At 38.3% G+C, this 25,599-nt stretch overlaps 6 gene segments (V, D, J or C); all 6 read right to left on the bottom strand.

Moving 5' to 3' along the window:
* Window positions 1–1,476: 1,476 nt before the first annotated feature.
* LOC120303665 lies at window positions 1,477–2,249 on the bottom strand. The segment is given in 2 exon segments: window positions 1,477–1,976; window positions 2,070–2,249. Coding segments are annotated over 2 exon segments (531 nt in total).
* Window positions 2,250–6,411: 4,162 nt separating this feature from the next.
* LOC120303636 lies at window positions 6,412–12,242 on the bottom strand. The segment is given in 4 exon segments: window positions 6,412–6,531; window positions 8,955–9,118; window positions 11,886–12,050; window positions 12,130–12,242. Coding segments are annotated over 4 exon segments (495 nt in total).
* Window positions 12,243–14,087: 1,845 nt separating this feature from the next.
* On the bottom strand, window positions 14,088–14,712 carry LOC120303635. The segment is given in 3 exon segments: window positions 14,088–14,096; window positions 14,186–14,493; window positions 14,576–14,712. Coding segments are annotated over 3 exon segments (363 nt in total).
* A 1,280-nt stretch (window positions 14,713–15,992) lies between these two features.
* On the bottom strand, window positions 15,993–16,482 carry LOC120303667. The segment is given in 2 exon segments: window positions 15,993–16,306; window positions 16,387–16,482. Coding segments are annotated over 2 exon segments (360 nt in total).
* A 4,440-nt stretch (window positions 16,483–20,922) lies between these two features.
* Window positions 20,923–21,499, bottom strand: LOC120303634. The segment is given in 2 exon segments: window positions 20,923–21,302; window positions 21,371–21,499. Coding segments are annotated over 2 exon segments (426 nt in total).
* A 2,313-nt stretch (window positions 21,500–23,812) lies between these two features.
* On the bottom strand, window positions 23,813–24,416 carry LOC120303633. The segment is given in 2 exon segments: window positions 23,813–24,189; window positions 24,296–24,416. Coding segments are annotated over 2 exon segments (417 nt in total).
* Window positions 24,417–25,599: the final 1,183 nt, after the last annotated feature.

Raw genomic sequence — 25,599 nt, 5'->3', positions numbered from 1 at the left:
CAGAGAAAAGACAAAGGGAGAAATATTGGATCAAGTATGAATTAGTTATATATATAAATATATAACTTTGTATTCTACAAATAGATAAGTTTCCTCTTTTTTTTGGCAAAGCACATCTGCTGCTAAGTCAGACATGGGTTATATTGAGGGTGAAGGTTCATTCTCTGAACTTGTGGGTTGGTTTCTGAATGTTTCACTTGTTTGGATTCCCACAGATATATATCAAGAAAGGAACAATTGTCTTATTGTCCCTTAATTAACAAATATTTTTGAATAAAAAAGTAATCTCTGCATTAATAGCAATAGCACTTAGACTTATACACTGCTTTGTAGTGTTTTACAGCCTTCTCTAAGCAGTTTACAGAGTCAGCACATTGCTCCCAACAATCTGGGTCCTCATTTTACTGACCTCGGAAGGATGGAAAGCTGAGTCAACTTTGAGCCAGTAAGAATTGAACTGCCAAACTGCAGGTCAGCAGACGTAGCCTGCAATACTGCATTCTAACCACTGTGCCACTGCTTAATGTTATAGGTATTCTTAACATATCTTAACATACAAATGTACACATAAATGTGGGTGTGCTGGACAAGCCAGTTAGCTGAGAACTGTATGTTAGAATGTTTGGCATTTAAAGGGTTAAGCGCTGTCTCCTTAAGAGATGGCTTATGGGGAATGTACTTTAGCTGTTCAGTGAATCCTATAATTATCTAGTTAAGTGGGAGGAGTTTCAAAGTTATTGCAGGACATCCTGTTACGTGTCTGGGTAAAGGAATGCCTTTGTGTAAAACCAGCATGGGGATGCATGCAGGGATATTCTCTACAACCATGCTAAAGCTGATATGAAGGAATTACTGTTTTTACCTATATAAAATGGACAAATGTATACATCCAGAAGCATCTTCAGAATAGTAAGTTCTGCTAAGAATTCCTGGAATAAATATTTGTTTTATAACCATTTTCTCATTGAGTTTATGCTGTCTGGACAGAACTACAAAGCATCTTAGTTCGGGTTCCGGAACAGTGGGGATGTCTTTATAAGTATGAAGACAAAGACTTTCAGTATTCATACAATGGGTTGCCTCACATTTGTTTAAATAGAATTCTTGCTTTGCAATCTGGAAGTTGGGCAGCTGAATTTCTTTTCTGTTGTCACATTACAAGATGAGACCATAGGATTTGTCTCCTTTCCTTGTAGAGGAAAGCAGTTGAGGGATTTGAATGTGTCCCATATCGCAAAGTTAGTATGGATGACATCATGTCAAAACGTCTCCTGATTTATAGCTGGTGGTAACAGAAACCACCAAGCAGTGACAACAAAGCAAGAAGACAGCCCAAAATATACAGACCAGAAGGTTTCATTGAAATGGAGATTTGCAATTGACAATATCTGACCGTCTTGGCATTGCTCAGCTGTGGGAAGAGAGCTTCATGCATTAGGAGATCTTACATAGATTAATGCAGAAAGACTTAAGAAGGATAGAGACACGGGTTTAAGCATAATGAGTATAAATTAATGGAGAAGGAATGAAAAAGGAATAACGTGTAGAAAAGTATAAGACAGAGGAAATTTGACAATATTGAAAGAAATAAAAGGGACTGAGTGTAAATAAGAGTAAGCTTCTCAGCGGCAGAGAAAGTTCTTGACGGGCTTCAGATTCACTTCCTCTCACTGTGTCTCTCACACAGTAATAGACTGCGGTGTCTTCAGCTTTGAGGCTGTTCATTTGCAGATACAGCTGGCTTTTGGCATCGTCCCTGGAGATGGTGAAGCGTCCCTTCACTTTGTCTGAGTAGTAAGTGTCAGTTGTACCCATATATGCAACCCATTCCAGTCCTTTCCCTGGAGCTTGTCTTATCCAGGCCATATAATAGCTGCTGAAGGTGAATCCAGAGGCTTGGCAGGAGAGACGGAGGGACCCTCCAGGTCTTCTCACATCCCCTCCAGACTCCACCAACTGGACTTGAGATTGAACACCTAAAAAGAAAAGTGTTTCAATGAGATCTCCTGTAAACAAGAACAGCAAATGGAAAAAAAAAAAAAACACCTCTACATGGAGGGAAACATTACCTCCTAAGGATACAAGTAAGGACACCAAATTCAGCCACCGGATCATATTTGCTGTCTCTAATAAATGGAATGGAACTGAAAGGAAAGGATTTGGGAAAATGCACAAACTTTGTGTTGGTAGGTGTTGCTGCAAAAGGGAAACCAGCTGTTGTTTTTAAAGGGGAAATTGTGCCTTGATTTACATATTGGTTGAGATAAAAGAGTTCTTCAGAAGAGGGATTTCATAGTTGTCCTTGCACGCTCCCTGCACAGTTGATTTTGGTATAAATTTCCTGTCCAAAGAAAAACAAAGGCAGCTTTTACAGAGGATTAATTAAATAAAAGCCTTGCAAAATTCCACCAGTTCTCAAAAGTGATTGAGGTGATGAAAGTTAGCCCAGAGAAGAAATATTAAAAAGGGCAGAAAAATATATTTTTCCTCAAAAGGACTTTTTAAAACCAAACCTGGCCCCAAATCTATCTCTCTGCCCCAAGCAAGACTTTAGCCCTATACAAATGCAGATGTAAAACCATCAGAAAGTTGAAGCCAGAGCAATCAAGAAGACAAAAGAGAAGATCTGCATACCCCACCCAAACTCTAGGAGTCATTAGCCCCATCACCTGGGAAGCAGGATATGATAATAGAATTAAACCACAGATATCAAGGCCTAGACAAACACTCAGAAACAGCCTCAAGTTCGTGCCACAGGAACAGGAAACTATTCCAAACAAAAGGCTAGGGGGGTATAAAACCTACTGCCCATGTGCTCAATTTCTTTCTTCGCTCTCTCTTCCCTCCCCTCCTTCTCTCCTCTGTACTTTCCTGAAGACTATCTTTCTGCAATACACTGTAACCTTCTTCCCAAAGCAGTCACTATGTTTGCTTATTTATTCCCGGCTTGGATGAACCAGGATGAAGACTTTACTTCTAACAGAGGGGAACAAATGATGAACAAGCTATAAGAACATTTGAAAGAGGCATGTTAGGAAACATGAAAACAGCAGCACCTCTGAATTCAGAAATGTTTTTATGCATTTTTCCCTTTAATGTGACCTTTTGAAGAAACACAAAAGAAATGAATGCAGACCAAGATCATTTTTGGAGGCTATTTTACTATTTTGTGGGGTATTTTAATTGTAATAAAAATGTTACCAAAAACACTAAATGTACATTGAAAAATAATAATAATAAACCTTTTTGAGGAAGGAAAGAAGGAAGGAAGATTTAAAAATGAAGAAACAAACAAACAAACAAAAAAGAAATGGCAATGGAGTGTTGTGTGACAACTTTTCCCCCCAGGACACACACATCTTAATTCTCCCAAAAAATTATTTTGGTCCAGATGTTCCTTAATATTTCTATTGCCAGTTTAGATATTTAGAAGGATTATCCTGTGTTTCATTTCCAGAGTTCTGCCATGATATTAAAGACAACATTCCATTCCAGTTTTTTTTTCTCTGAAGCCAAATCACCTTGCAAACAGGGAAGGTAAAACTGGAATTTTGAAGGCAATTTCCTCATTTTTCATTGACTTCAGCATAATTTGTAACTGGATCCCTAGAACAAAAGAATGCAGGATCCATGGCTGAATCAAGTTGAAGAGCTGCTCTGAAGAAAGGAATCTTCTTGGAAGGTTTTTTTGTTAAGCTTCAAATTCACTTCCTCTCACTGTGTCACTTATGCAATAATAGACTGCCGTATCCTCTGGTTTGAGGCTGTTCATTTGCAGATACAGCTGGTTTTTTTGCATGGTGAGGGGAAATTGTGCCTTGATTTACATATCAACTGAAATAAAAGACTTCCTCCATGCAGTGACTTCTGTTGTCCATCCACACTCCCTGCACAATTGATTTTTCCAGTCCAAAGAAAAATGAAGGCAGCTTTTGTAAAGGAATAATTAAAACAAAGACTTGCAAAATTTCACCAGTTCTCAACAGTGATTCAAGGGAACAAATGATGGACAAGCAAAAAAGAATATTTGAAAGAGACATGTTAAAAAACACGAAAACAGCAGCATGTTTGAGTTCAGGGAAGATTTCATACATTTTCCCCTTTAATATGTCCTTTTGCAGAAATCCAAAAGAATTGAATGCAGAGTAAGATCATTTTTGGTTTGGAGGCTCTTTTGTTATTTTGTGTGAGGTTTTTAAATAAGTCGTTAGCTGTCCAGAGTTAATTTGCCAAGATGGGCAGCCATTAAATTTGAAATAAAAAAAAAACATGGTAAGAGGAATAATAGTGATAATAGTTGGTATAAGAATGTTACCAAAAACTGTATGTTGAAAAAATAATAACAAACTGCTTTGTGGAAGGAAGGAAGGAAGGAAGGAAGGAAGGAAGGAAGGAAGGAAGGAAGGAAGGAAGGAAGGAAGGAAGGAAGGAAGGAAGGAAGGAAGGAAGAAGGTAGAGTTAGGGAGCGAGGGAAGTTAAAAATGTAGAAAACAGGTTGAAAAGAAACAGAAAAGAGAAATGGCAACAAGGTGTTGTGTTTCTAGGATCCAACATGGGTTGTTCACCCAGACCAGAGGTTTAGTCTTCCAAGCTTTCAGACTGGAGCCCATCCTTAGGAACATTTCTCTAGTAGAGTGTGTGCTTTGTGCTATTCTGGGTGGGGTATTTATATGGTGCCTGTTTGTATGTGCTATTTAGTTGTTGATTGGAGTGTTGATGGCTGGATATTAACTTGTTGGCTGTTGTTTCCTTGTGTCTGTGAAACTGCCCCCTTGTTAGTCAACGGGATTGCTGATTTACCACCAGCCTTTCAAATACTTAGGATGCGAGGGCTTGACAGCACAAGGAATCAATAGCCAACAACTTAATAGCTTGCCATCAACGCCCCAATCAACAACTATAGAGCACATACAACAGGGGCCATAGGAATACCACACACAGGGAGTAACGTAAAGCACACACTCTGCTGGAGAACAATTCTCTGAGGATAGGGTCCACCATGAGTCCAAAAGCTCAGAACACTAAATTTCTGGTCCCTATGAGTGACCCAGATTAATATCCTGCAATATTAATCTGGGATCTTCATTCATGAGGGTGTTGTGGGACAATATTGCCCTAGTGTCTAAAGTGAAGAGAGGACACATCTTCCTAAATCTCCAAAGAAATTATTTTGGTCCAGATGTTCTTCAATATTTTTATGGTCAGTTGGGAGGGAGGGAGGATAAAAAAGTGAAGAGAAAGACTAAAAAAAGCTTTCTATTTTTTTATATGTACTAAATGTACTATATGTACATTTACAATAAGACCTCTTAATGTTGCAATTATAAAAAAGAGCCCATCTTTTTCTATTACCCATTTTTTTTTCTAACCATGAAAACCAAAAATCATGACTGCATTTTTTTTCCCGTTTGGAAAATGTCTACAAAGTCTTTTTTGCTAATCAAAAATGTTACTACTGAGTAGTGACAATAAAACATAAAGACGTTCCAATCTATGCAGACCCAGAAGTCTTCTATGAGAGGACATTTGCCTTGGTGCTACCCAGTTGTGGGAGAGAGAGCTTGTGGAATCAGGGGATTGCAGGCAGATTAATGTAGAAAGAATGTAATGTAGATTAATGTTTTTTGTTCATTATATGCAAAATATCTGTGAAAGGTTTTCTAATCAAAGACTTTAGTTTAACTTCTCTGCAGGTTCCTTCATCCATTTATCAGCCCTCCAAAATTAGACAATATCTGTTTAGAATTGATTTATTCCCTACCCATCCCTCACCCATAGACCATGGGGTTTTGTGTGACAATACTGCCCCGAGTGTCCAAAGGAGGAGAGGACGTATCTTCCTATTTCTCTGAGGAGATTCTTTAGGTCCAGATTTTTCCTCAATATGTGAATGGCAGTTTGGATATTTAGAAAGATTATCCTGAATTTTATTTTCAGACTTTTGCATGGTCCTAAAGAAGAATACAGACAGACGTTTATGTACAACAGTTCATTTAATCACCGTTCAAAGTAACAATGTCACTGACCATTTTTTCACATTTATGACCATTGCAGCATTCCCATGGTCACATGATTAAAATTCACACACACACACACACACACACACACACACAGAGAGAGAGAGAGAGAGAGAGAGAGAGAGAGAGAGAGAGAGAGAGAGAGAGAGAGAGAGAGAGAGTTAAGATAGGAAAGTTTTATTATTATGGTTCATTACATAGTGAGCCAGACGTTTATGCTAGGGAAAAACAAACAAACAAACAAGGGAAATAAATGATAAGTCAAATCAAATCAAATCTTTATTGTCAAAGTACAACATGTGTACAATGAGACTGGCTGAGCCTCCCTTTGTCCACCCCCCCAATCACAACTCACAATGACAACAAACACACAATCTTATTACACCATGTGAACTTATTGCACAGTGCACCGGCCCCGCAAGTCTTTCATCCATAGAGTTATTTCCCATTCAGGAGCCTGACAGCCCATGGGTAGAAACAGTTCTTCAGCCTGTCGCTGTGGCTGGCTATGCTTCTGGAGATGGTAGGAGGGTAAAGAAGTGCTGACCAGGGTGTGAGTCGTCCCTGAGGATTTTCCTCACTCTTCTAAGGCAGCGGGCCCTAGCGATGGCATCTAGTGGTGTCAGGGGACAGCCCACAATGTTTTGTGCTGTGCTCACCACCCTCCATAGTGTCTTTTTATCCGCAGCTGTCAAGCCAGCATACCACACCATAATGCATAAAGCAGATAAACAACACACAAAATAAGCGAAAGAATTGTGTATTTCAAATCTAAAAACAAAAAGACAATCACCCATCAAGAATTATTTAATATATACATTAGAGACAGGAGGGGGTTCCTTTATTTATTTATTTTTTAAAAAAATCATATGATTTTTAAAAAGTCTATTTTTGTATGGGAAGACACTAAAGAACTTGCTGAAGACCAAAAACAAGAAAGTACTTCAGACCAAGATGCTGAAGGACTTATCCAAGACCAAAGGAGAGGGAGTCTAAATATTTTCCAAAGCACAAAAAACGCAAGATGAGAAACTAATCAAGGAGAGAAGCAACCTAAGAACTAAGGAGAAATGTCCTAATGGTGAGAGCAATCAACCAATGGAATGGATTGCCTTCAGAAGTTGTGGGTGCTCCATCACTAGACAACCATTTATCTGGAACAGTACAGGGTCTCCTGCTCAAGCACGGGGGTTGGACTAGATGACCTCCAAGGCCCCTTCCAACTCTATTATTCTATGTTCTGTGTTCTAAATACTGAAGATCCCTTGCTGCATGGGAGAATCTATTCCTGATGCTAAAATTTTGTATGTGTGTGTGTATGAATCCTTATTCTTAAACTACGGTCTGTTGATTATATCAGTGTTCATGTGATATAAATAATCAAGAATGGTTTAGAAAGCACAATTGGTTGGATATCTACAATATAAATGGTCAAAATCAAGAAATGACTGCTTAACCAACATTCTCACAGTGGACAGAGAAGGATAAATGACTCACTTTGTATTCACTGGTTTGGAATGCCAGAGACATATATCAAGAAAGGAACAATTGCCTGTTGTTCCTTAATTTATGGATGTATTTGAAGTAAAAAAGGCATCTCTGTATTATAGTTTTTTAATATAGCATACACAAAAAAACTTAAATAGGGGCAAGTCCTTATCAAGACAAATATTTTTTCATAAGTCATACATTGGATAGCCTTACACTTCATTAAATAGAATTCTTGCTTTCTAATGTGGAAGTCATGCACCTGAATCTCTTTTCACTAGCCACATCAAAATCCGAAAGTCTACAAGATGAGACCATAATATTTATTACAGTTTCCTTGTAGAGGAAGGAAGCTGCAGGAAAAGAATGTGTCCCAGACCCCAAAGTTAGTACGGACCACATCATGTCAAAACTTCTCCTGATTTATAAGTGGTGGCAAGAATAACCATCAAACAGTAACAACATGGCAGTTAAAGTTTCATGGAGTGGAGATTTGTAATTTCTAATATCTGGCAGTCTTGGCATTGTCCAACTGAGGGGATAAAGCTTCAGGCATCAGGAGATTTTATATAGATTAATGTAAAAAAAATTAAGAAGGATAGAGACTTGGGTTTAAGAATATTGAGTATAAATTAATGGACAAGACAAGACAGGGTAGGACAGGACAGGATAAGGCAAGACAAGGCAAGGCAAGGCAAGGCAAGACAAGACAAACAGTGACAACATGGCAGTTAACAGTGTCTCACTATTGAGCAACCAAGCCAGCCTACTTGTTAACTGCACACCCAGGAATTTGATGCTGGTAACCATTTCCACAGGTGAATCATTTATGCACAGAGAAGTGTGGCTGTCCCTGCCTTTTCTGAAATCAACAATGATCTCTTTGGTTTTTCTGGTATTTTAAACTAGGCTGTTCCCCTTACACCAGTTCACCAACCCCTCAACCTCCTTGAGGTAAGCAGCCTCATTGTCATCATGAATAAGGCCCAATACTGTTGTATCATCTGCGAACTTCACAATATGGTTGGTGGCAAACCTAGCACAACAGTCATGGGTCAACAGGGTGAACAGCAGCAGACTTAGGATACAGCCCTGAGGAGAACCTCTTGCTCAAGAAAAAGGTGTTAGAAGTATTTGTTCCAACTCGCACATATTGGGGCCTGTTGGTAAGAAAATCTAGAATCCAGTTGCACAAAGGAGTGTTTAAGCCTAAAAGGCCCAGTTTGACTACTAGATGCTGGGGAATGATTGCGTTAAATTCCGAACTGAAGTTGACAAACAACAAACGCACATGAGTATTTCTTTCCTCTAAGGAAAAGAATGGAAAATGAATAACTTGTAGAAAAGAATGAGACTGAGGAAATTTGGCAATATTGAAAGGAAAAAAAGGGGGGGGCTGAGTGTAAATATGAGTAAGCAGCTCAGAAGCAGAGATAGATTTTGACGGACTTCAGATTCACTTCCTCTCACTGTGAGTCTCGCACAGTAATAGACAGCCGTGTCCTCTGGTTTCAGACTGTTTATCTGCAGATACAGCTGACTGCGGGAATCATCCCTAGAGATGGTGAAGCGTCCCTTGACTTTGTCGGAGTAGTGAGTGGAAGGAGACGAGCCTGTACGTATGTAGGCCACCCATTCCAGTCCTTTCCCTGGAGCCTGTCTCACCCAAATCATCCAGTAGCTACTGAAGGTGAATCCAGAGGCTTGGCAGGAGAGACGGAGGGACCCTCCAGGTCTTCTCACATCTCCTCCAGACTCCACCAACAGGACTTCAGACTGGACAACTAAAAAGAAAGATGTTTCAGTGACATTCCCTGTATAGAAGAACAGCAAATGAAATGACACTCTACATAGAGGGAAACATTACCTCGAAGGAATGCAAATAAGAATAAAAAGTTTAGGCACCAGATCATTTCTGCCTCTCTGTAATAAATGGAGAATATATGATAGGAAAGGTTTTGGGAAAATGCACAAACTTTGTCTTGGTGGGTGTCAACTGTTGCCTCTTTAAAGGCAAAGTTGTGCCTTGATTTACATATTGGTTGACATAAAAGAGTTCCCCAGAGTAGGGATTTCATAGTTGTCCTTGCACACACCCTGCACAGTTGATTTTTGCACAACTTTCCAGTCCAAAGTAAAATAAAGGCAGCTTTTACAGCAGAATAACTGAAATAAAGACCTGCAAAATTTCACCACGTCTCGAAAGTGATTGAGGGGAACAAATGATGAACAAGCACTAAGAACATTTGAAAGAGGCATGTTAGAAAACATGAAAACAGCAGCACATCAGAGTTCAGGAAAGGTTTTATACATCCCCCCCCCTTTAATATAACCTTTTGAAGAAACACAAAAGAGTTTAATGCAGACCAAAATCATTTTTGTTTTGGAAGCTATTTTGTGTGGTGTCTTACTTGCCCAGAATTGATTCGTCAAGAAGGGCAGCCCAAAAATTAAAATAATAATGAAGGAAGGAAGGAAGGAAGGAAGGAAGGAAGGAAGGAAGGAAGGAAGGAAGGAAGGAAGGAAGGAAGGAAGGAAGGAAGGAAGGAAGGAAAGAAGATTAAAAAGTATATGAAGAGACTGAAAAGAAAGAGAAAAAGGAAGTTTCTTATTTCTTCTGCAGCAAATATAAGTACATTTGCAATATTAACTCTTACTTATAATTACAAAAAGGAGCTCATGTTTTTGTACTATCCATTTGTTTTCATCAAAACCACAAATCATGACTGTGTATTTTTCTGTTTCCTGCAAAAGTCTATAAAGTATTTTCTAATCAAAGACATTAGTTTAGTCTTCCTTACAAGTTTCATCATATTGACGGTCCATCCCTCCATTGTGGGTAGTGTCCAGTGTTTCTAATTTTGATTATATAATAATACCTTCTCAGTTATCATATATTAAAAAGAGAGCTTCATGACTTTTTTTTTTCTAATTGCCCATTTAATAGACCCAAAAGAAAACTCTCTGCTTTCAATTGTAGCTTAATCTTCAAAATACTCTGGATTACTGTACATATCGGTATCCAACATTTTTTATGGCTGTTTTTTTTTTTTTTGCATGTCCACCATAATTGATAAAATGTTCCTCTATGTTGTTTTCTGGTGACAAGAACCAATGATGCATATAATTTTATAAATATTCTCTGCTTCAGAGTGAGGATTGTAGAATCCTGAGATGTGGAATTTTCTTGAGAGATTTTGAGGAAATAATAACAGAACTAACAACCAATTATATTTCCTCCAAAATATAACACTATCTAATGATGATGATGTTATTCATTCAGTTGGCTCCAACTCTTGATGATTTTATGGGCCAGGTCTCTCCATATCTTCTAATCTTGCACTATTTCTTTTGAGTTTTTCTATGCTCTGGCTGGTGTCAGCTTTGATGGTGTCCAGCCATCGTATTCTTTGATGGCTTGGTTTCCTTTTACCGCTAACTCTTCCCACCATAATTGCTTTCTGCAATGAATTCCTCCACATTTCTTGGCCAAAATAAATGACACAACATCTAATGAAGCTTGTTTTATTTCCTATCAAACACCCCTTTGGTGCATAGGCAATGGTGTGTATGGAGACTCTTAGTCATCCAGGTCATAGTTATCTCAAAGATGCTTTTTCATGAGGCAACTGGACTTCCTTGTTTTTCTTTGAAGATGTTTCACTTCTCATCCAAGAAGCTTCTTCAGCTCTGACTGGATGGAGGGGAATGGCATAAATCCTTCCATTTCCCACCATCCTGTTGCATCATGAAAAAGCACCTGTGGCATAGGTGTTTTGTATGACAACATTGCCCCCTAGCACTAAAAATGAGGAAGGGGGACATCTTCCTAATTCTGCAAGAAGATTCTTTTGGAGCAGAAATGTTCTCAATATCTTTACGGCAATATGGACATTTAGAAAGATTATCCTAAGGTTTATTTATTTATATATTTTTTTGCCTTTGACCATGGTACTAAAAATCACATTCCATAGGGTTTTATTTTCTGAAGCCAGATCACCTGATAAACAGTGAAGTTGGAATTTTGAAGCTATATTCCTCATTCTTCATTGTCTTTCAGCACATTCTGCACCTGGATTTTGAGGACAAAATATATATATATATATATGGTAAAATTCTCAATATATGGTGATGAAGCCTCATTGGCTATTCCAGGATCTTGGATGAATCAAGTGGCTGAGCTGCTCTGAAGACAGGAAGGTTTTTGTTTAGCTTTAGATTCACTTCCTCTCACTGTGTCTCCCACACAATAATAGATTGCTGTGTCTTCAGCTTTCAGATTGTTCATTTGCAGATACAGCTGGCTTTTGGCATCATCCCTGGAGATGGTGAAGCGTCCCTTGACTTTGTCCAAGTAGTTAATTGGAGATGAGGATGTACCTATTCTTGCAACCCACTCCAGTCCTTTCCCTGGAGCCTGTCTCACCCAGCCCATGTAAGAGCTGCTGAAGGTGAATCCAGAGGCTTGGCAGGAGAGACGGAGGGACCCTCCAGGTCTTCTTACATCCCCTCCAGACTCAACCAATTGGATGTCAGATTGGACATCTAAAAGGAAAAATGTATCAATGAGATCGCCTGTATATAAGAGCAGGAAATTAAACTGTAAATAGAAAAGGAATTTAACCTCCAAAGAGTGCAAGTAAGGATAACAGGTTTAGGCACAGAATCATGTTTGGTCTCCCTGTAACGAATGGATGAGAGTTGAAAGGAGAGGTTTGGGATAATGCACAGACTTTGTGCTGGTAGGAGTGTCTGGAAAAGGCAAAGCAGCTGTTGCCTTTAAAGGGGGTAATTGTGCCTTGATTTACATACTGGTTGAGATAAAAAGGTTCCTCAGTGCAATGATTTCATAGTTGTCCTTGAACACTCCCTGCACAGTTGATTTTTATAAAACTTTTCAGTCCAATGATGAATGATGAAGGCAGCCCTTACAGAAGAGTCATTGAAACAAAGACCTGCAAAATTCCACCAGTTCCCCAAAGTGATTCAAGGGAACACATGATGAACAAGGAAAAATAAAATTGAAAGAGACTTGGCAGAAAACATGAAAACAGCAGCACATTTGAGTTCAGGAAAACTTTTATCCATTTTTTTTTTTTTTTTTGCCTTTAACATGCCCTTTTGAACAAACCCAAAAGAAATGAATGCAGAGCAAGATCGTTTTTGTTTGGGGAGCTCTTTTGCTATTTTATGTGGTATTTTTATTAGTTGTTACTTGCTCAGAATTGATTCGCCAAGATGGGCAGCCATAAAAATTGAAATAAAATCATGGCAAGAGAAATAGTAAGAATAATTTTAATAGAAATATTACCAAAAACTGTCATTGTAGGTTAAAAAAATAAGAAGGAAAGAAGGAAGGAAGGAAGATTAGCAATGGAGATATAGGCTGAAAAGAAACAGAAAAAAATGGCAATAGTGTGTTGTCTTGTAGTATCCAATCTGGGTCATTCACTGGGACCAACGATTTAGTCTTTTGGACTCATGCCAGAGCCCATCCTCAGGAAATTTCTATCAAACATGAGTCTTCAAGCTCAGAAGACTAAACAATTAAAAAATGTTTTAGAAAGCACAATTTGATGGATCTCCAAAAGATATACAGTCAATATAAGAAATATCTGTTTAACCAATGTTCTTACAATGGACTGAGAAAAATAAAAGAGTCACATTGTATTCCCTCATTTGGAATGTCACAGATATATCTCAAGTAAGATATGGTAATATATATTATGGTCTACAAAATGAGACCATAAGACAGTGGTTCTCAACCTGTGGGTCGGGACCCCATTTGGGGTCGAATGACCATTTCACGGGGGTCACCGAACAATGCAGTCCCCCTTTTTCCTTAGCTGTGCTACTCCCTTTTATTCTATTGGCTTTTAAAAGCCAATAGAATAGACTCTCTTGAATAGAGTCTAATTCTATTGGTTTTCAAAAGCCAATAGGAATTGTCCAGGCTGTGTTTGCCCTGCTGAGCCCGCCAAAAGCCCCATTCTGCAAACAGTGCTGCAAGTTGTCTGCAGCGAAGGCGAGCTGTCTGGAAGTTCCCACCCTTCCTTGCTGAGCAACTACTAAAAATGCAAGTAAAAGAGGGCCAGGGGTGGGAGGTGGGAGGCCGGCGCGTGCAGGGAAAGTTGCTGGTGTGCGTGGGGCCCAGTGGGTATCTTTCCTCCCTTGGGCTGGGCCAGCTGGTGGTCCAGCGGGTATTTGCCCTGCGCCGTCGCTGCCCCTTGCCAGCTACGCCTCGGCCAGCGCAGGGGGCTGCACCACGCATGTGCTGCGCTCCCGGGCAGGGAAAATCTTCGACGTACGACCGGTTGGGTAGTCCTTGACTTACGACTGGTTGGGGTCACAGCATTAAAAAGGTTGAGAAGCACTGCTGTAAGATTTGCAATTTCCAATATCTGGAAGTCTTGGCACTGCCCAACTGAGGGGAGAAAGCTTCAGGCATCAGGCAATTTTATATAGATTAATGTAGAAAGAATTAAGAAGGAGAGAGACTCAGGTTTAAGGATGTTGAGTGTATATTAATGGAAAAGGAATGAAAAAGGAATAGTATGTAGAAAAAAATGAGACTGATGAAATTTAGCAATACTGAAAGAAAAAAGGGACAGTGTAAATAAGTGTAAGTTGATCAGATGTAGAGAAAGTTCTTGACAGGTTTCAGATTCACTTCCTCTCACTATGCCTCTCATACAGTAATAGACCGCCATGTCTTCAGCGTTGAGGCTGTTCATTTGCAGATACATCTGGCTTTTGGCATTGTCCCTGGAGATGGTGAAGCGTCCCTTCACTTTGTCTGAGTAGTAAGCACCAGAACCAGGACTTATATAGGCCACCCATTCCAATCCTTTCCCAGGAGCCTGTCTCACCCAGCCCATGTAAGAGCCATTGAAGGAGAATCCAGAGGTTTGGCAGGAGAGTTGGAGGGATTCTCCAGGTCTTATCACACCCCCTCCAGACTCCACCAATTGGACGTCAGATTGGACACCTAAAAAGAAATTATTTCAGTGGGATCTCCTGTATAGAAGGAGAGCAAATGGAAGGAAACTCTACCTAGAGGGAAACATTACCTCCAAGAAGTGCAAGAAAGGACACCAAATTCAGCCACAGAATCATTTTTGCTTTCCCTGTAATGAATACACTAGGCTAGACTAGGCTAGACTAGAATAGACTAGAATAGACTAGAATAGACTAGAATAGATGGAATGGAATAGAATAGAATAGAATAGAATAGAATAGAATAGAATAGAATAGAATAGAATAGAATAGAATAGAATAGAATAGAATAGAGCTGGAAGGGACCTTGGAGGTCTTCTAGTCTGGCCCCCTACTCAAGCAGGATTTGGGAAAATGCACAAACTTTGTGGTGGTGGGTGTCACTGGAAAAAGGAAACCAACTGTTCCCTTTAAAGGGGAAATTGTGCCTTCATTTACATATTGGTTGAGATAAATAGTTCCTCAATGCAATGATTTCATAGTTGTCCTTCCACACTCCTTGCACAGTTGATGGTTTTTTTTTTTTTCAGTTCAAAGAAAAATGAAGGTAGATCTTACAGAAGAATAATTGAAAGAAAGACTTGCAAAATTTCACCAGTTCTTAAAAGGGATTCAAGGGAACAAATCATGAACAAGGAAAAAGAACAGTTGAAAGAGACATGTTAAAAAATGTGAAAACAGCAGGGCATCTGAGTTCAGGAAAGGTTTTATACATCCCCCCCCCCTTTTTTTACTATGACCTTTTGAAGAAACCCAAAAAAACTGAATGCAGAGCCAAATCATTTTTGTTTTGGAGCCTCTTTTTCTACTTTGTGTGGTGTTTTTATCAGTTGTTACTTGCCCTGAGTTTATTTGTCAAGATGGGCTGCCATAAAAAGTGAAATAATAACAATTACAAGAGTAATAATAATAATTATAATAAAAATGTCACCAGAAATACTGGTAGATTAATAATAATAACAATATCATTATAGTATATAAATAATAATAATAAACCACTTTGAGGAAAGAAGAAAGGAAGGAAGGAAGGAAGGAAGGAAGGAAGGAAGGAAGGAAGGAAGGAAGGAAGGAAGGGAGGGAGGGAGGGAGGGAGGGAGGGACGGACGGAGGGAGGGAAAGAGTTAACAATGCTAAAACTGACTGAAAAGAAACAGATAAAATAAATAGTGTTGTATTCTAGGATCCAGTCTTGTCATTCACTTGGACGAGATCTTTAGTCTTCCTAAATGTTCGGAATGTGCTGAAGCCCATTCTCAGGGAATTTCTGTCTAACTGCTTCTCTGTGTGCTTTGTGCTATTCTGGCTGTGTTATTTAGTTGTTGGTTTGGGTGTTGGGGTGTTGATGGCCAGCTATTAAGTTTTTCATTGCCTTCCAGCATTATTTCCAACTGGATCCCTAGAACAAAAGATTCCAGGATCCGGGGCTGAATCAATTTGCAGAGCTACTCTGAAGAAAGGAAGGTTTTTGCTTTGCTTCAGATTCACTTCTTCTCACTGTGACTCTCTTGCACAATAATAGACAGCTGTGTCTTCAGCTTTGAGGTTGTTCATTTGCAGATACAGCTGGCTTTTGGCATTGTCCCTGGAGATGGTGAACCGTCCCTTCACTTTGTGTGAGTAGTAAGTACTGGAACCAGTCGTTATGTAGGTCACCCACTCCAGTCCTTTCCCTGGAGCCTGTCTCACCCAGCCCATGTAGTAGCTGCTGAAAGTGAATCCAGAGGCTTGGCAGGAGAGACGGAGGGACCCTCCAGGGCTTCTCACATCCCCTCCAGACTCTACCAACTGGACCTGTGATTGGACACCTAGAAAGAAATGGGTTTCAGTGACATCTCTGTAAATAGTAATGGTGAATTGAAGGAAATGCTAGAGAGGGAAGCATTACCTTGGAGGACTGCTAGTAAGAAGATCAATTTTGGCCACAGAGTCATTTTTGCTCTTTCTAATGAATGCAGGGGAATTGGCAGGAAAGTATTCAGGAAAGTGCTCAAACTTTGCCTTGCAGGAAACCACCTGGCTGCTTTAAATGGGAAATTGTGGTCTGATTTACATATTGCTTCAGATAAAAGAGCCCCTCGGGACATTAACCTATACATTTCTTTGCACACATATTACAAACATGATTTACAAATCACATTACAGAAATACATATATACATACAGCAGACAGACAGAAAGTGAGTGGGTCAAGGCAGGAATGTTTTATTATTATGATTCATTACATAGTGATCCAGATGTTTATGATAGAATTGGCATTTTTATCCACCTATCCTTTAGGGGAAAGAGAGGTAATTAAAATCTGATTTGAAAAATCTTCATAGTTCAGGAAAATCTTTGAAGATAAGAAAAAGAAACCATGCACTGAGAATAATTTAAATAGGAAATAATTTTTTCCCCTCAACCTTGTTATACTGAAGATACTCAAAACAACTGAATGTTAACCAATCCATCAGGCACAATTTGTAAGCCACATGTGAATTGTGTTCACCTGTGCAAGTTGAGGTTCTTTTTATTATTAGATTGGTTTTATCTGAGCAAATTTATGCTTTTTGTCAATGCTGCTAACATTGGATGTTCTTGCTTTGACCACAGATGGAAATGTAGCCATTTTTCCTCTATCACTTTTAGAGTTAGTTGATGCTGGGAGGGGGAATATGGATGAGAGTCCAGCTAGTCATAACAATAATAACTCAGCTGTGGGAATCCAAGGTTATTGTGCCCAGAGTTGATAAAGATTTGGTGGGCTGGAGAGCTGGGGAGAAAGCTCATGCTTCAAGCTAATTGGGAAATGTGATTTATTACTGTTAATTGGAGGAGGGAATTGTGCTTTGCTACTTTGTGCCAGGGGAGGGGAATTCAGTTTTTGGCTTCAGATATGTAGTGCCAAAACTTTGTTTCTCGAATAAAAAATTCTTTAAGGTAAACAATGCTTCAAAGTTCTTTTGGAGAGTTTTATCTATCGGAACCATGACACTTTTCACATACTGGTTGGTTTTGGATTGCTATTTTTGTGTAATGTTTCTAGAGGTTGTTCACTGCCAAGATATGATTCCTCAAGATCAGTGGTTCTCAACCTGTGGGTCGGGACCCCATTTGGGGTCGAATGACCATTTCACGGGGGTCACCAAACCATGCTGTCCGCCATTTTTTTCCCTTTTCCATAGCTGTCCTACTCCCTCTTATTGGTGGCCACACCCACTTGGGGGTCACCACAACATGGGGAACTGTATTATGGGGTCACGGCATTAGAAAGGTTGAGAATCACTGCTCAAGATGGATAGTCATGCAAATTGAAATTATAATATTAATACCGCCTATACTAATACTATTAATAACAATGCTACCATGCACAATTTCCCTGTGGACTAAGAAATACAAATTCAGCACTTTGTATTCACTCAAAAAAAAAAGAATTTTATTCTATATTTAGCAGAGGACATCTGTAGTCAACTCAGACATGGCTTGAGATGTTCAAATTCCTTGAGTTCCTTTCAATGTACGCTTCCAAAAATGACTGGTCATTCCATTTCAAATGTGACTCTATGACACATTTTATTCTTGAGGGTTGGGGAAATTCTTATTTATATTCCCAAGTTCAGTGGAATCATAAAATAATGTTTCAGGAAGCATCATCCAGATGATCTAATTTAAACTGTCCCTAACTGGCAGATCTTGTCTTCTCACCTCCAGCTAAATGAAAATCTTTTAGCCAGATTTTGAAAAGTTTCCCTGTTCTCCCTTCATCCTATTTTTATTGTGACAAGGTTAATACAAATAATAATTTGCAATAATAACACAAATTGAAGGAAGGAAGGAAGGAAGGAAGGAAGGAAGGAAGGAAGGAAGGAAGGAAGAAAGGAAGGAAGGATAAGGAAAAGAAACAGAAACAGAAAAAAGAATCTTGGTATTTCTTCTGCAGCAAATATAAATATATTTACAATATTAACTCTTACTTTAGGTTACAAAAAGTAGACCTTCTTTTTCAATGACCCATTTTTTTTTAATCATCAAAAATATAAATGATTACTGTATGTTTTTTCCTTTCATACAAAATGTTTATGAAGGGTTCTCTAATCAAAGACATTAGTTTAAATTCTCTGCAGGGTTTCCATCATCTTCACCATTAATCCCTCCTTTGTGGGTAGAGTCGAGTGTTTCCATTTTTGAGCATGCAGCCCTGCAGCTTTCATATGTAAAAAGAGAGCTTCGTGACTTTTTTCTAGTTGCTTATCTAATAATCCCAAAAGAAAACTCACTGCTTTCAACTATAGCTTAACTCTCAATTTTTTTCTGAATTAGTGCACATATCTACAGTATATCTTTTTTAAAAAAATCTTTTTTGCATGCCCACCAAACCTGATAGAATTTTTCTCTATGTTGTTTTCATTTTTATCAAAGATTTGAACTGTCTAAGTATGGGCAAAGAACTTTGGACATTCTATAGATTTGAAAGACTGGCAAAAACTTTGGGATAAAAATATTAAGCTTACAAAAGCAGTAGCATATAAAGAAAACTTATATAAGGTGTTTTATAGATGGCATATGACACCAATTTGCTTAGCGAAAATGTTTAAAAATGTTTCGGATATTTGCCTCCAATGTAAACAACAGCCAGGCATTTATTACCATGCCTGGTGGATATGCCCTATCACTAAGAAATATTGGTCTAAGATCCATAGATGGTTGGAAAAGATGATGAAACTACAGATAGAATTTAAACCGGAATTGCTTTTGTTAGGAATATTAAGACCTAATTATGGTAAAGAGAATGACTACTTGATATTGCATGTTTTAACAGCTGCAAGGATAGTATTTGCCCAATTTTGGAAAAATGAGAATTTACCATCTGACCAGATTATAATTACTAAAATTTTAGAGTGTGCAGAAATGGATAGACTAACATTAGAAATGAAATAAAAAGATGATTCAATTTATTTTAGAACTTGGGAAAAAAATTATCAATGGTTAGAGACACGTTAAAACTTGAAGGAGTCAATATTTTAGAATAGATGACTGATTTTAATCGAGTTGTAACTAACATTTTGATAATATGATTATTTTTCCTGATTTACTGATTCTCATTTGTTACTTTTGATTGTTAGGATTTTTTGAGATTTTATTAGTAGTGTTTACTTAATAGATTAACGTATTTGTTTACTAATTGTTTTTAATATGTTATAGTCTAAGCTTTGGTAAAAATGGTTGAATATGGTATTTACTCATTATTATGATCCGGACGGTAGCTTGTTTGTTGAAATGTGTGATTGTACCTATCCTTATTTTACCCTAATGCCTTATTCCCTTCCCTTTCCCTTTTCCTTCCACCCCTCCCTTTATCATACTTGTATTGTTCCTATTTTTCCTCATCTATATAAACTTAATAAAATTTTGTAAAAAAAAAAAGATTTGAACTATCTAGACAGTTGTTGTTATTTCTGGTGACAAAAACCAATGATACATATCATTTTATAAAAAATTCTCTCCTTCACAGTGAAGATTGTAGCCTCCTAAGATGTGGAATTTTCTTTTCAGGGAACAGTTATAGAAAGAACAACCAATGATCACTCCTCCAAAATGAGGCATTGTCTATATAATTTATTTCTTGCCCAAACTCCAATTGGTTCATAGGAATTTGGTGTGACAACATTGCCCCCCACTGTCAAAGGTGAGGAGAGGACACATCTTCCTAATTCTCATGTATGTGTTTCACTTTGAGAGCGGGCAACTAAATTTCATTTTTGATGTGTGCCGTTGTGCCCACAGTAAAAAAATGACAATAACGTTTATCTTATCTTATCTCCAAAGAAACTCTTTTGTTTCACATGTTTCCCCAACATGTGAATGGCAGTTTGGATATTTAGATGGATTATCTTGAAGTTTCAGTTCCAGACTTCTGCCATGATACTAAAGCAGAATACGCCATTCCAGGAGTGAGAAATACAAATATAGCACTTTGTATTCACCTCCCCCCCCCAAAAAAAATCAGTTTCTTCTATATTTAGCAGAGGACATCTGTTGTCGGCTCAGACATGGCTTCATGCTGTGGGTTGAAGCCTCTTGAGATGTTCAGTTTCCTTTAGATCCTTTCAGTGTATTCTTCCCCCCCCCCCAAAAAAAAAAATATGACCAGTCATTCCATTTAAAGTGTTTCTCTATGTCAGATTTTATTATCTTGGATGTGGGATTCTTATTTATATTCCCAAATCCAATAAAATCATGGAATAATGTTTCAAAAAACACCACCCAGATCATTTAGACCAAAGCATCCCTAACAGCCAGATCTTCTCTGTTCATCTTTAACTTGACAGATTTTGGGAAGGTTTCCCTGTTCTCCCTTCATCCTTGGTTGATGAAGAGGTTTATAACGAGATGGAGTGCATATACATTAAAAAAAAGAATAAAATAAAATAGAATAAATACAATCAGCTTGGGGAACTGCTCATAGGGCAAGAAGATTCTTGACGGGCTTCAGATTCACTTCCTCTCACTGTGTCTCGTGCACAGTAATAGACAGCTGAATCCTCTGGTTTAAGGTTGTTCATTTGCAGATACACCCGAGTGTTGGAATCATCCCTGGACATGGTGAACCGTCCCTTGACTTTATCTCTGTAGTAAGCGGTAGGAGGTGAGCCTGTAGTTATGCGGCCCACCCATTCCAGGTCTTTCCCTGGATACTGTCTCAACCAGTTCATCCAGAAGACATTGAAGTTGAAACCAGAGGTTTGGCATAAGAGACTGAGAGACTGTCCAGGTCTTCTAACATCTCCTCCGGATTCCACCACCTGGACATCAGATTGGACCCCTAAAATGAAAGGAGTTTCAGTGAGCTCTCGTGTACACAAGAACTAAAAGGGAAGAAAAAAATATTACCTCTGAGGAGAGCAAGTAAGAACAACAGGCTTTGCCACAGGGTCATTTTTGCTTCCTCTAATGAATGCAGGGGAATTGCTAGAACAGGGTTTATTGTTATTATTATTATTATTTAGCCATACTCTAAATAAATAGATAGAAAAGAATCCAGGGAAGGGCTCAGATTTTGTGTAGCCTGAAAAGGGAAATCTTGTGGCTTCTTTAAAGGGCAAATTGTACCCTGATTTACATATTGCTTGGGTTAAAACAGACCCATTCACTTTTTAAAGGTGTCTTTCCACAGACTTTAAATGCATGATTTTCAAATGATGTTCCAATCATAAAGAAAAAAAAACTGATGCCAGTTTTCATGCTTTGTTTTTGTTTTCATATGAGTAGATAGGAGGAAGAACTGGTTTACTTTAAAGTCAGTAAAAGAAGGACTTTAATCATCCCACCACTTCTGAAATAAATTTATAATAAATAGGATACATTTATACAAAGACATGTTTACAGAAATATATTAACTACCAAATATCTCTATCTTTATTTCTATCTCTATCTCTATCTCTGTCTCTGTCTCTATCTCTATCTCTATCTCTATCTCTATCTATCTCTATATCTAAATCTATATCTATCTATATTTATATAAACTACCACATCGGAATTTGCTGTACAATTGCTATTTCTTTTCAGTTTCCCTTCTTTCTTTCTTTCTTTCTTTCTTTCTTTCTTTCTTTCTTTCTTTCTTTCTTTCTTCCTTCCTTCCTTCCCTCCCTCCCTCCCTCCCTCCCTTCCTCCTTTCTCTCCTTCTGTCTTTCTGTCTTTCTTCTTTTTTCTTATGAGAAAAATCAAGAAATCGCTCCCAAAATTCAATTTCCTGTACAATTAAGAAATGCTAGCTGCTGTAAATTCTGATGTGGGTTCATAGTGGAAATTGTAGTCATTTTGAGATCTTTTAAGGGAAAGTTTAAGCAAGTCAGAAAAGATATAATTGGCTTTGGAAATGAGGCTGTATTTCTGCACACTGGTTTATTTCTTTGCCCAGTTCTCCCTGCCTGGACAACATAATTGAGTGTGACAATATTACCCCCTGTGGCAAGTGATGAGAAGGAGTCAGCTATTATTCAAGGACATCATTATATTTCTGGAGGGGAAGAGAAACAGAGAACAAACGAAGGTTCCCCAGAAGAAAAAGCTCAATGTGATATATGCAGTACAATGTAATGAGTCAGATCTGTACATTGGTGAATCAAGACAACCCATTTCACAAATGCATGGCTCAACATAAGAGAGCAAATTCATCAGGCCAAGATTCATCAGTCCATCTGCCTTTGAAAGACAAAAATCACTCTTTTGAAGACAGCAAAGTCCACATTCTGCATAGAGAGGACCATTGGTTTGAAAGAGGGGTAAAATAGGCCATTCATGTTAACACTGAGCAGCCCTCTCTCAACAGAGGGGGAGGGATAAGACCCCACCTATCTCCTGTCTGCAACGTAGTCCTTACTGCAGTTCAACCCCCATTTGCAGTCTGATACAGGTGAATCATAAACCCCTAAGTGGCCTCAAGAATTCTCAGGGAGAGTGCTAACAATCAGATGACTGCAAAGAAATACGATCAGTGATGGGATTCAGCCAGTTCGCACCACTTCAGCAGAACCGGTAGCTAATTTTTTGTTGCCCAGGCCCAGAATGGACTTCTGGAACTGGTTGTTCACATATTTGAATCCCATCACTGAATATGATCCTTCCAATCCATCTGCCCCCCATTCTATCACAACTAATGTTTCCATCACTCCCACTATCCTGCCAGAACTGAGTAAGCTGCTTGGATGAAGAGAAACATATTTCTCAAAGAAAAACAAAACAAAACAATCCAATAGCCTTTTGTAAAAACACCTGTCAGACAACAGATAGCAAAGAATATAAATAAATGTAGAAGGAAATAAAAATATGTAAGAGATAGAAAAGAGTTAATCAAAAGAGAGTTGTTGATGACTGAGAGAATGAAAGAGGATCAAACCGCACAATAACATATAATGGAAGAATTTTAGATATTGAACTCAATTTCTACCTCTATTAAAATCTTTATTTTGGTTTAAATAAAACTACACGGTTCATTCTATATCCAAGGAATTTCCTTCTTTTCCTCCTGACAAATGCTAATCAGCTTCTCTTTAGATTAATCCAAGATGAGATATTAGTTTCCACTTGTCTGTGACAAACACCAATGGTAATTTATTTTATGAAAATTCTCAGCTTCCCAGTGAGCAATATACTTTCCTGAGATATAAATAAAGGTATAAATAAAACTACACGGTTCATTCTATTGCCAGAGAAATGCTAATCAGATTCTCTTCAGATTAATTCAAGATCAAATTTTGGGTTCCGCTTGCTATGATGTAAATGTATGGGCTGCTTCTCTATTGGAGTGCACAAATCCAAACTTCTAGGACTGAATCAATTTGGAGAACTGCTGAGAGGGTGAGAAAGTTCTTGGTAGGCTTCAGATTCACTTCCTCTCACTGTGCCTCTAGCACAGTAATAGACTGCCGTGTCTTCAGCTTTGAGGCTGTTCATCTGCAGATACAGCTGGCTTTTGGCATTGTCCCTGGAGATGGTGAAGCGTCCCTTGACAGATTCTGCATAGAATTGCTTACTGGCATCATACCAAATAACTGCAATCCATTCCAGTCCTTTTCCTGGAGCCTGTCTCACCCAGTGCATGCCATAGCTGCTGAAGGTGAATCCAGAACCTTGGCAGGTGAGACGGAGGGACCCTCCAGGGCTTCTCACATCCCCTCCAGACTCCACCAACTGGATTTGAGACTGGACTCCTAAAAAAAAAGTTTTTTTATTTTTTATTTTTTTTTTAAATGAATGAGATCGCCTGAATATAGGAGCAGAACATGGAAATAAACTCTATAGGGGAAAAATAATTACCTTGGAGGACTACTAGTAAAAACACAATGTTTAGCCACATTTTTGCTCACTCTAATGAGTGGAGGAAATTGACAACAGGGGATTCAGGACACTGCACAGGTTTTATGTTGGTGGGTGCTAGCTGAAGAGGGAAATAATGGGGCTCCTTTAAAGGGGAAATTGGCTCTCAATTTACATATCTGTTGGGATAAAAGAGCCACTCAGTGCATTGGCTAATATATTTCAGTGAGCATAACTTGCATGTGCATTTTGCAGTTAAGATTCCAATCCGAAGAAAAGGGTTGGGACCCATTTCCCCCCCCCTGTGAGTTAATAGGAGAAAGGGTCAATTTCTTGTACATTAAGTAAAAGAAATACCTAAAAATATTCAGCCCTTTTCAAAATGATTCTAGGTAATATAGAATAAACTTATTTACATATTGCAGATCATATAAAAAGGAGAGAACATCAGAGTTAGAATGTTTGCTACAAAATTGCTTCCTTAACCTTTGTTTATTTTATGAAACATCCCAAATTCATTAAATGGCAGTTAAGCTTTAAGGAACACTTGAAGCAGTATTAGTATCTGTAATATTTTAACTGTTTTATATGTTCACTGAATATGATAATATAATCTTTTGATTGTATTTCCATTTCCAGCAAAGATTTGATAAGTTTGTCTGGTAACAACAAAAACAAAAAAATCCATCTTTTGATAAAAATTTCTCAGTTTCACATTGAATTTTCCTACAAAGTAAAATTTTCTTGAAAACTTTTTATTGGATTATTACAGAAATAAAATAAAAAATGTCCTGCAAAACATTTAATAACATTTGTTTCATTCCCTTCCCCAACCCTACCAGGTGCACTTCTTCTTCTTCTTCTTGTGCCATATCCATTATCGGATGTTGGCGATCATGTTGGCGATCCTGTTTTTATCAGCAGCCGCACAAAAAAGTTTGTCCAAACCAGTCCCTTAGATTTTGAAGCCATGATGTTCTTCTTCTGCCTGGACCTCGTTTGCCTTCAATCTTTCCCTGGAGGATTAAGTGGAGTATGCCGTGTTTTTCTGGGTGTTGCATCACATGTCCGAAATATTCTAATTTTTGTTTTTTAATTGTTTTGATGATTTCCCTTGGCTTTCCCAGGTGGCTTATCACCTTCTCATTTCTGATCTTGTTAACCCAGTTTATACGTAACAGCCGCCTGTAAATCCACATTTCAAATGCTTCTAGTCTCTTCAGATGGCCTTCCGTCAGAGACCAACTCTCTACTCCATAGAGCAGGATAGAAAAAATATAGCATCTGACAAGCCTGATTTTCAG

The sequence above is a fragment of the Crotalus tigris genome, unplaced genomic scaffold, assembly GCF_016545835.1.
Source record: "Crotalus tigris isolate CLP2741 ecotype Arizona unplaced genomic scaffold, ASM1654583v1 scf7180000024473.799607, whole genome shotgun sequence".
Taxonomy (NCBI): Eukaryota; Metazoa; Chordata; class Lepidosauria; order Squamata; family Viperidae; genus Crotalus; species Crotalus tigris.
This window is presented reverse-complemented; position numbering and strand designations above follow the sequence as displayed.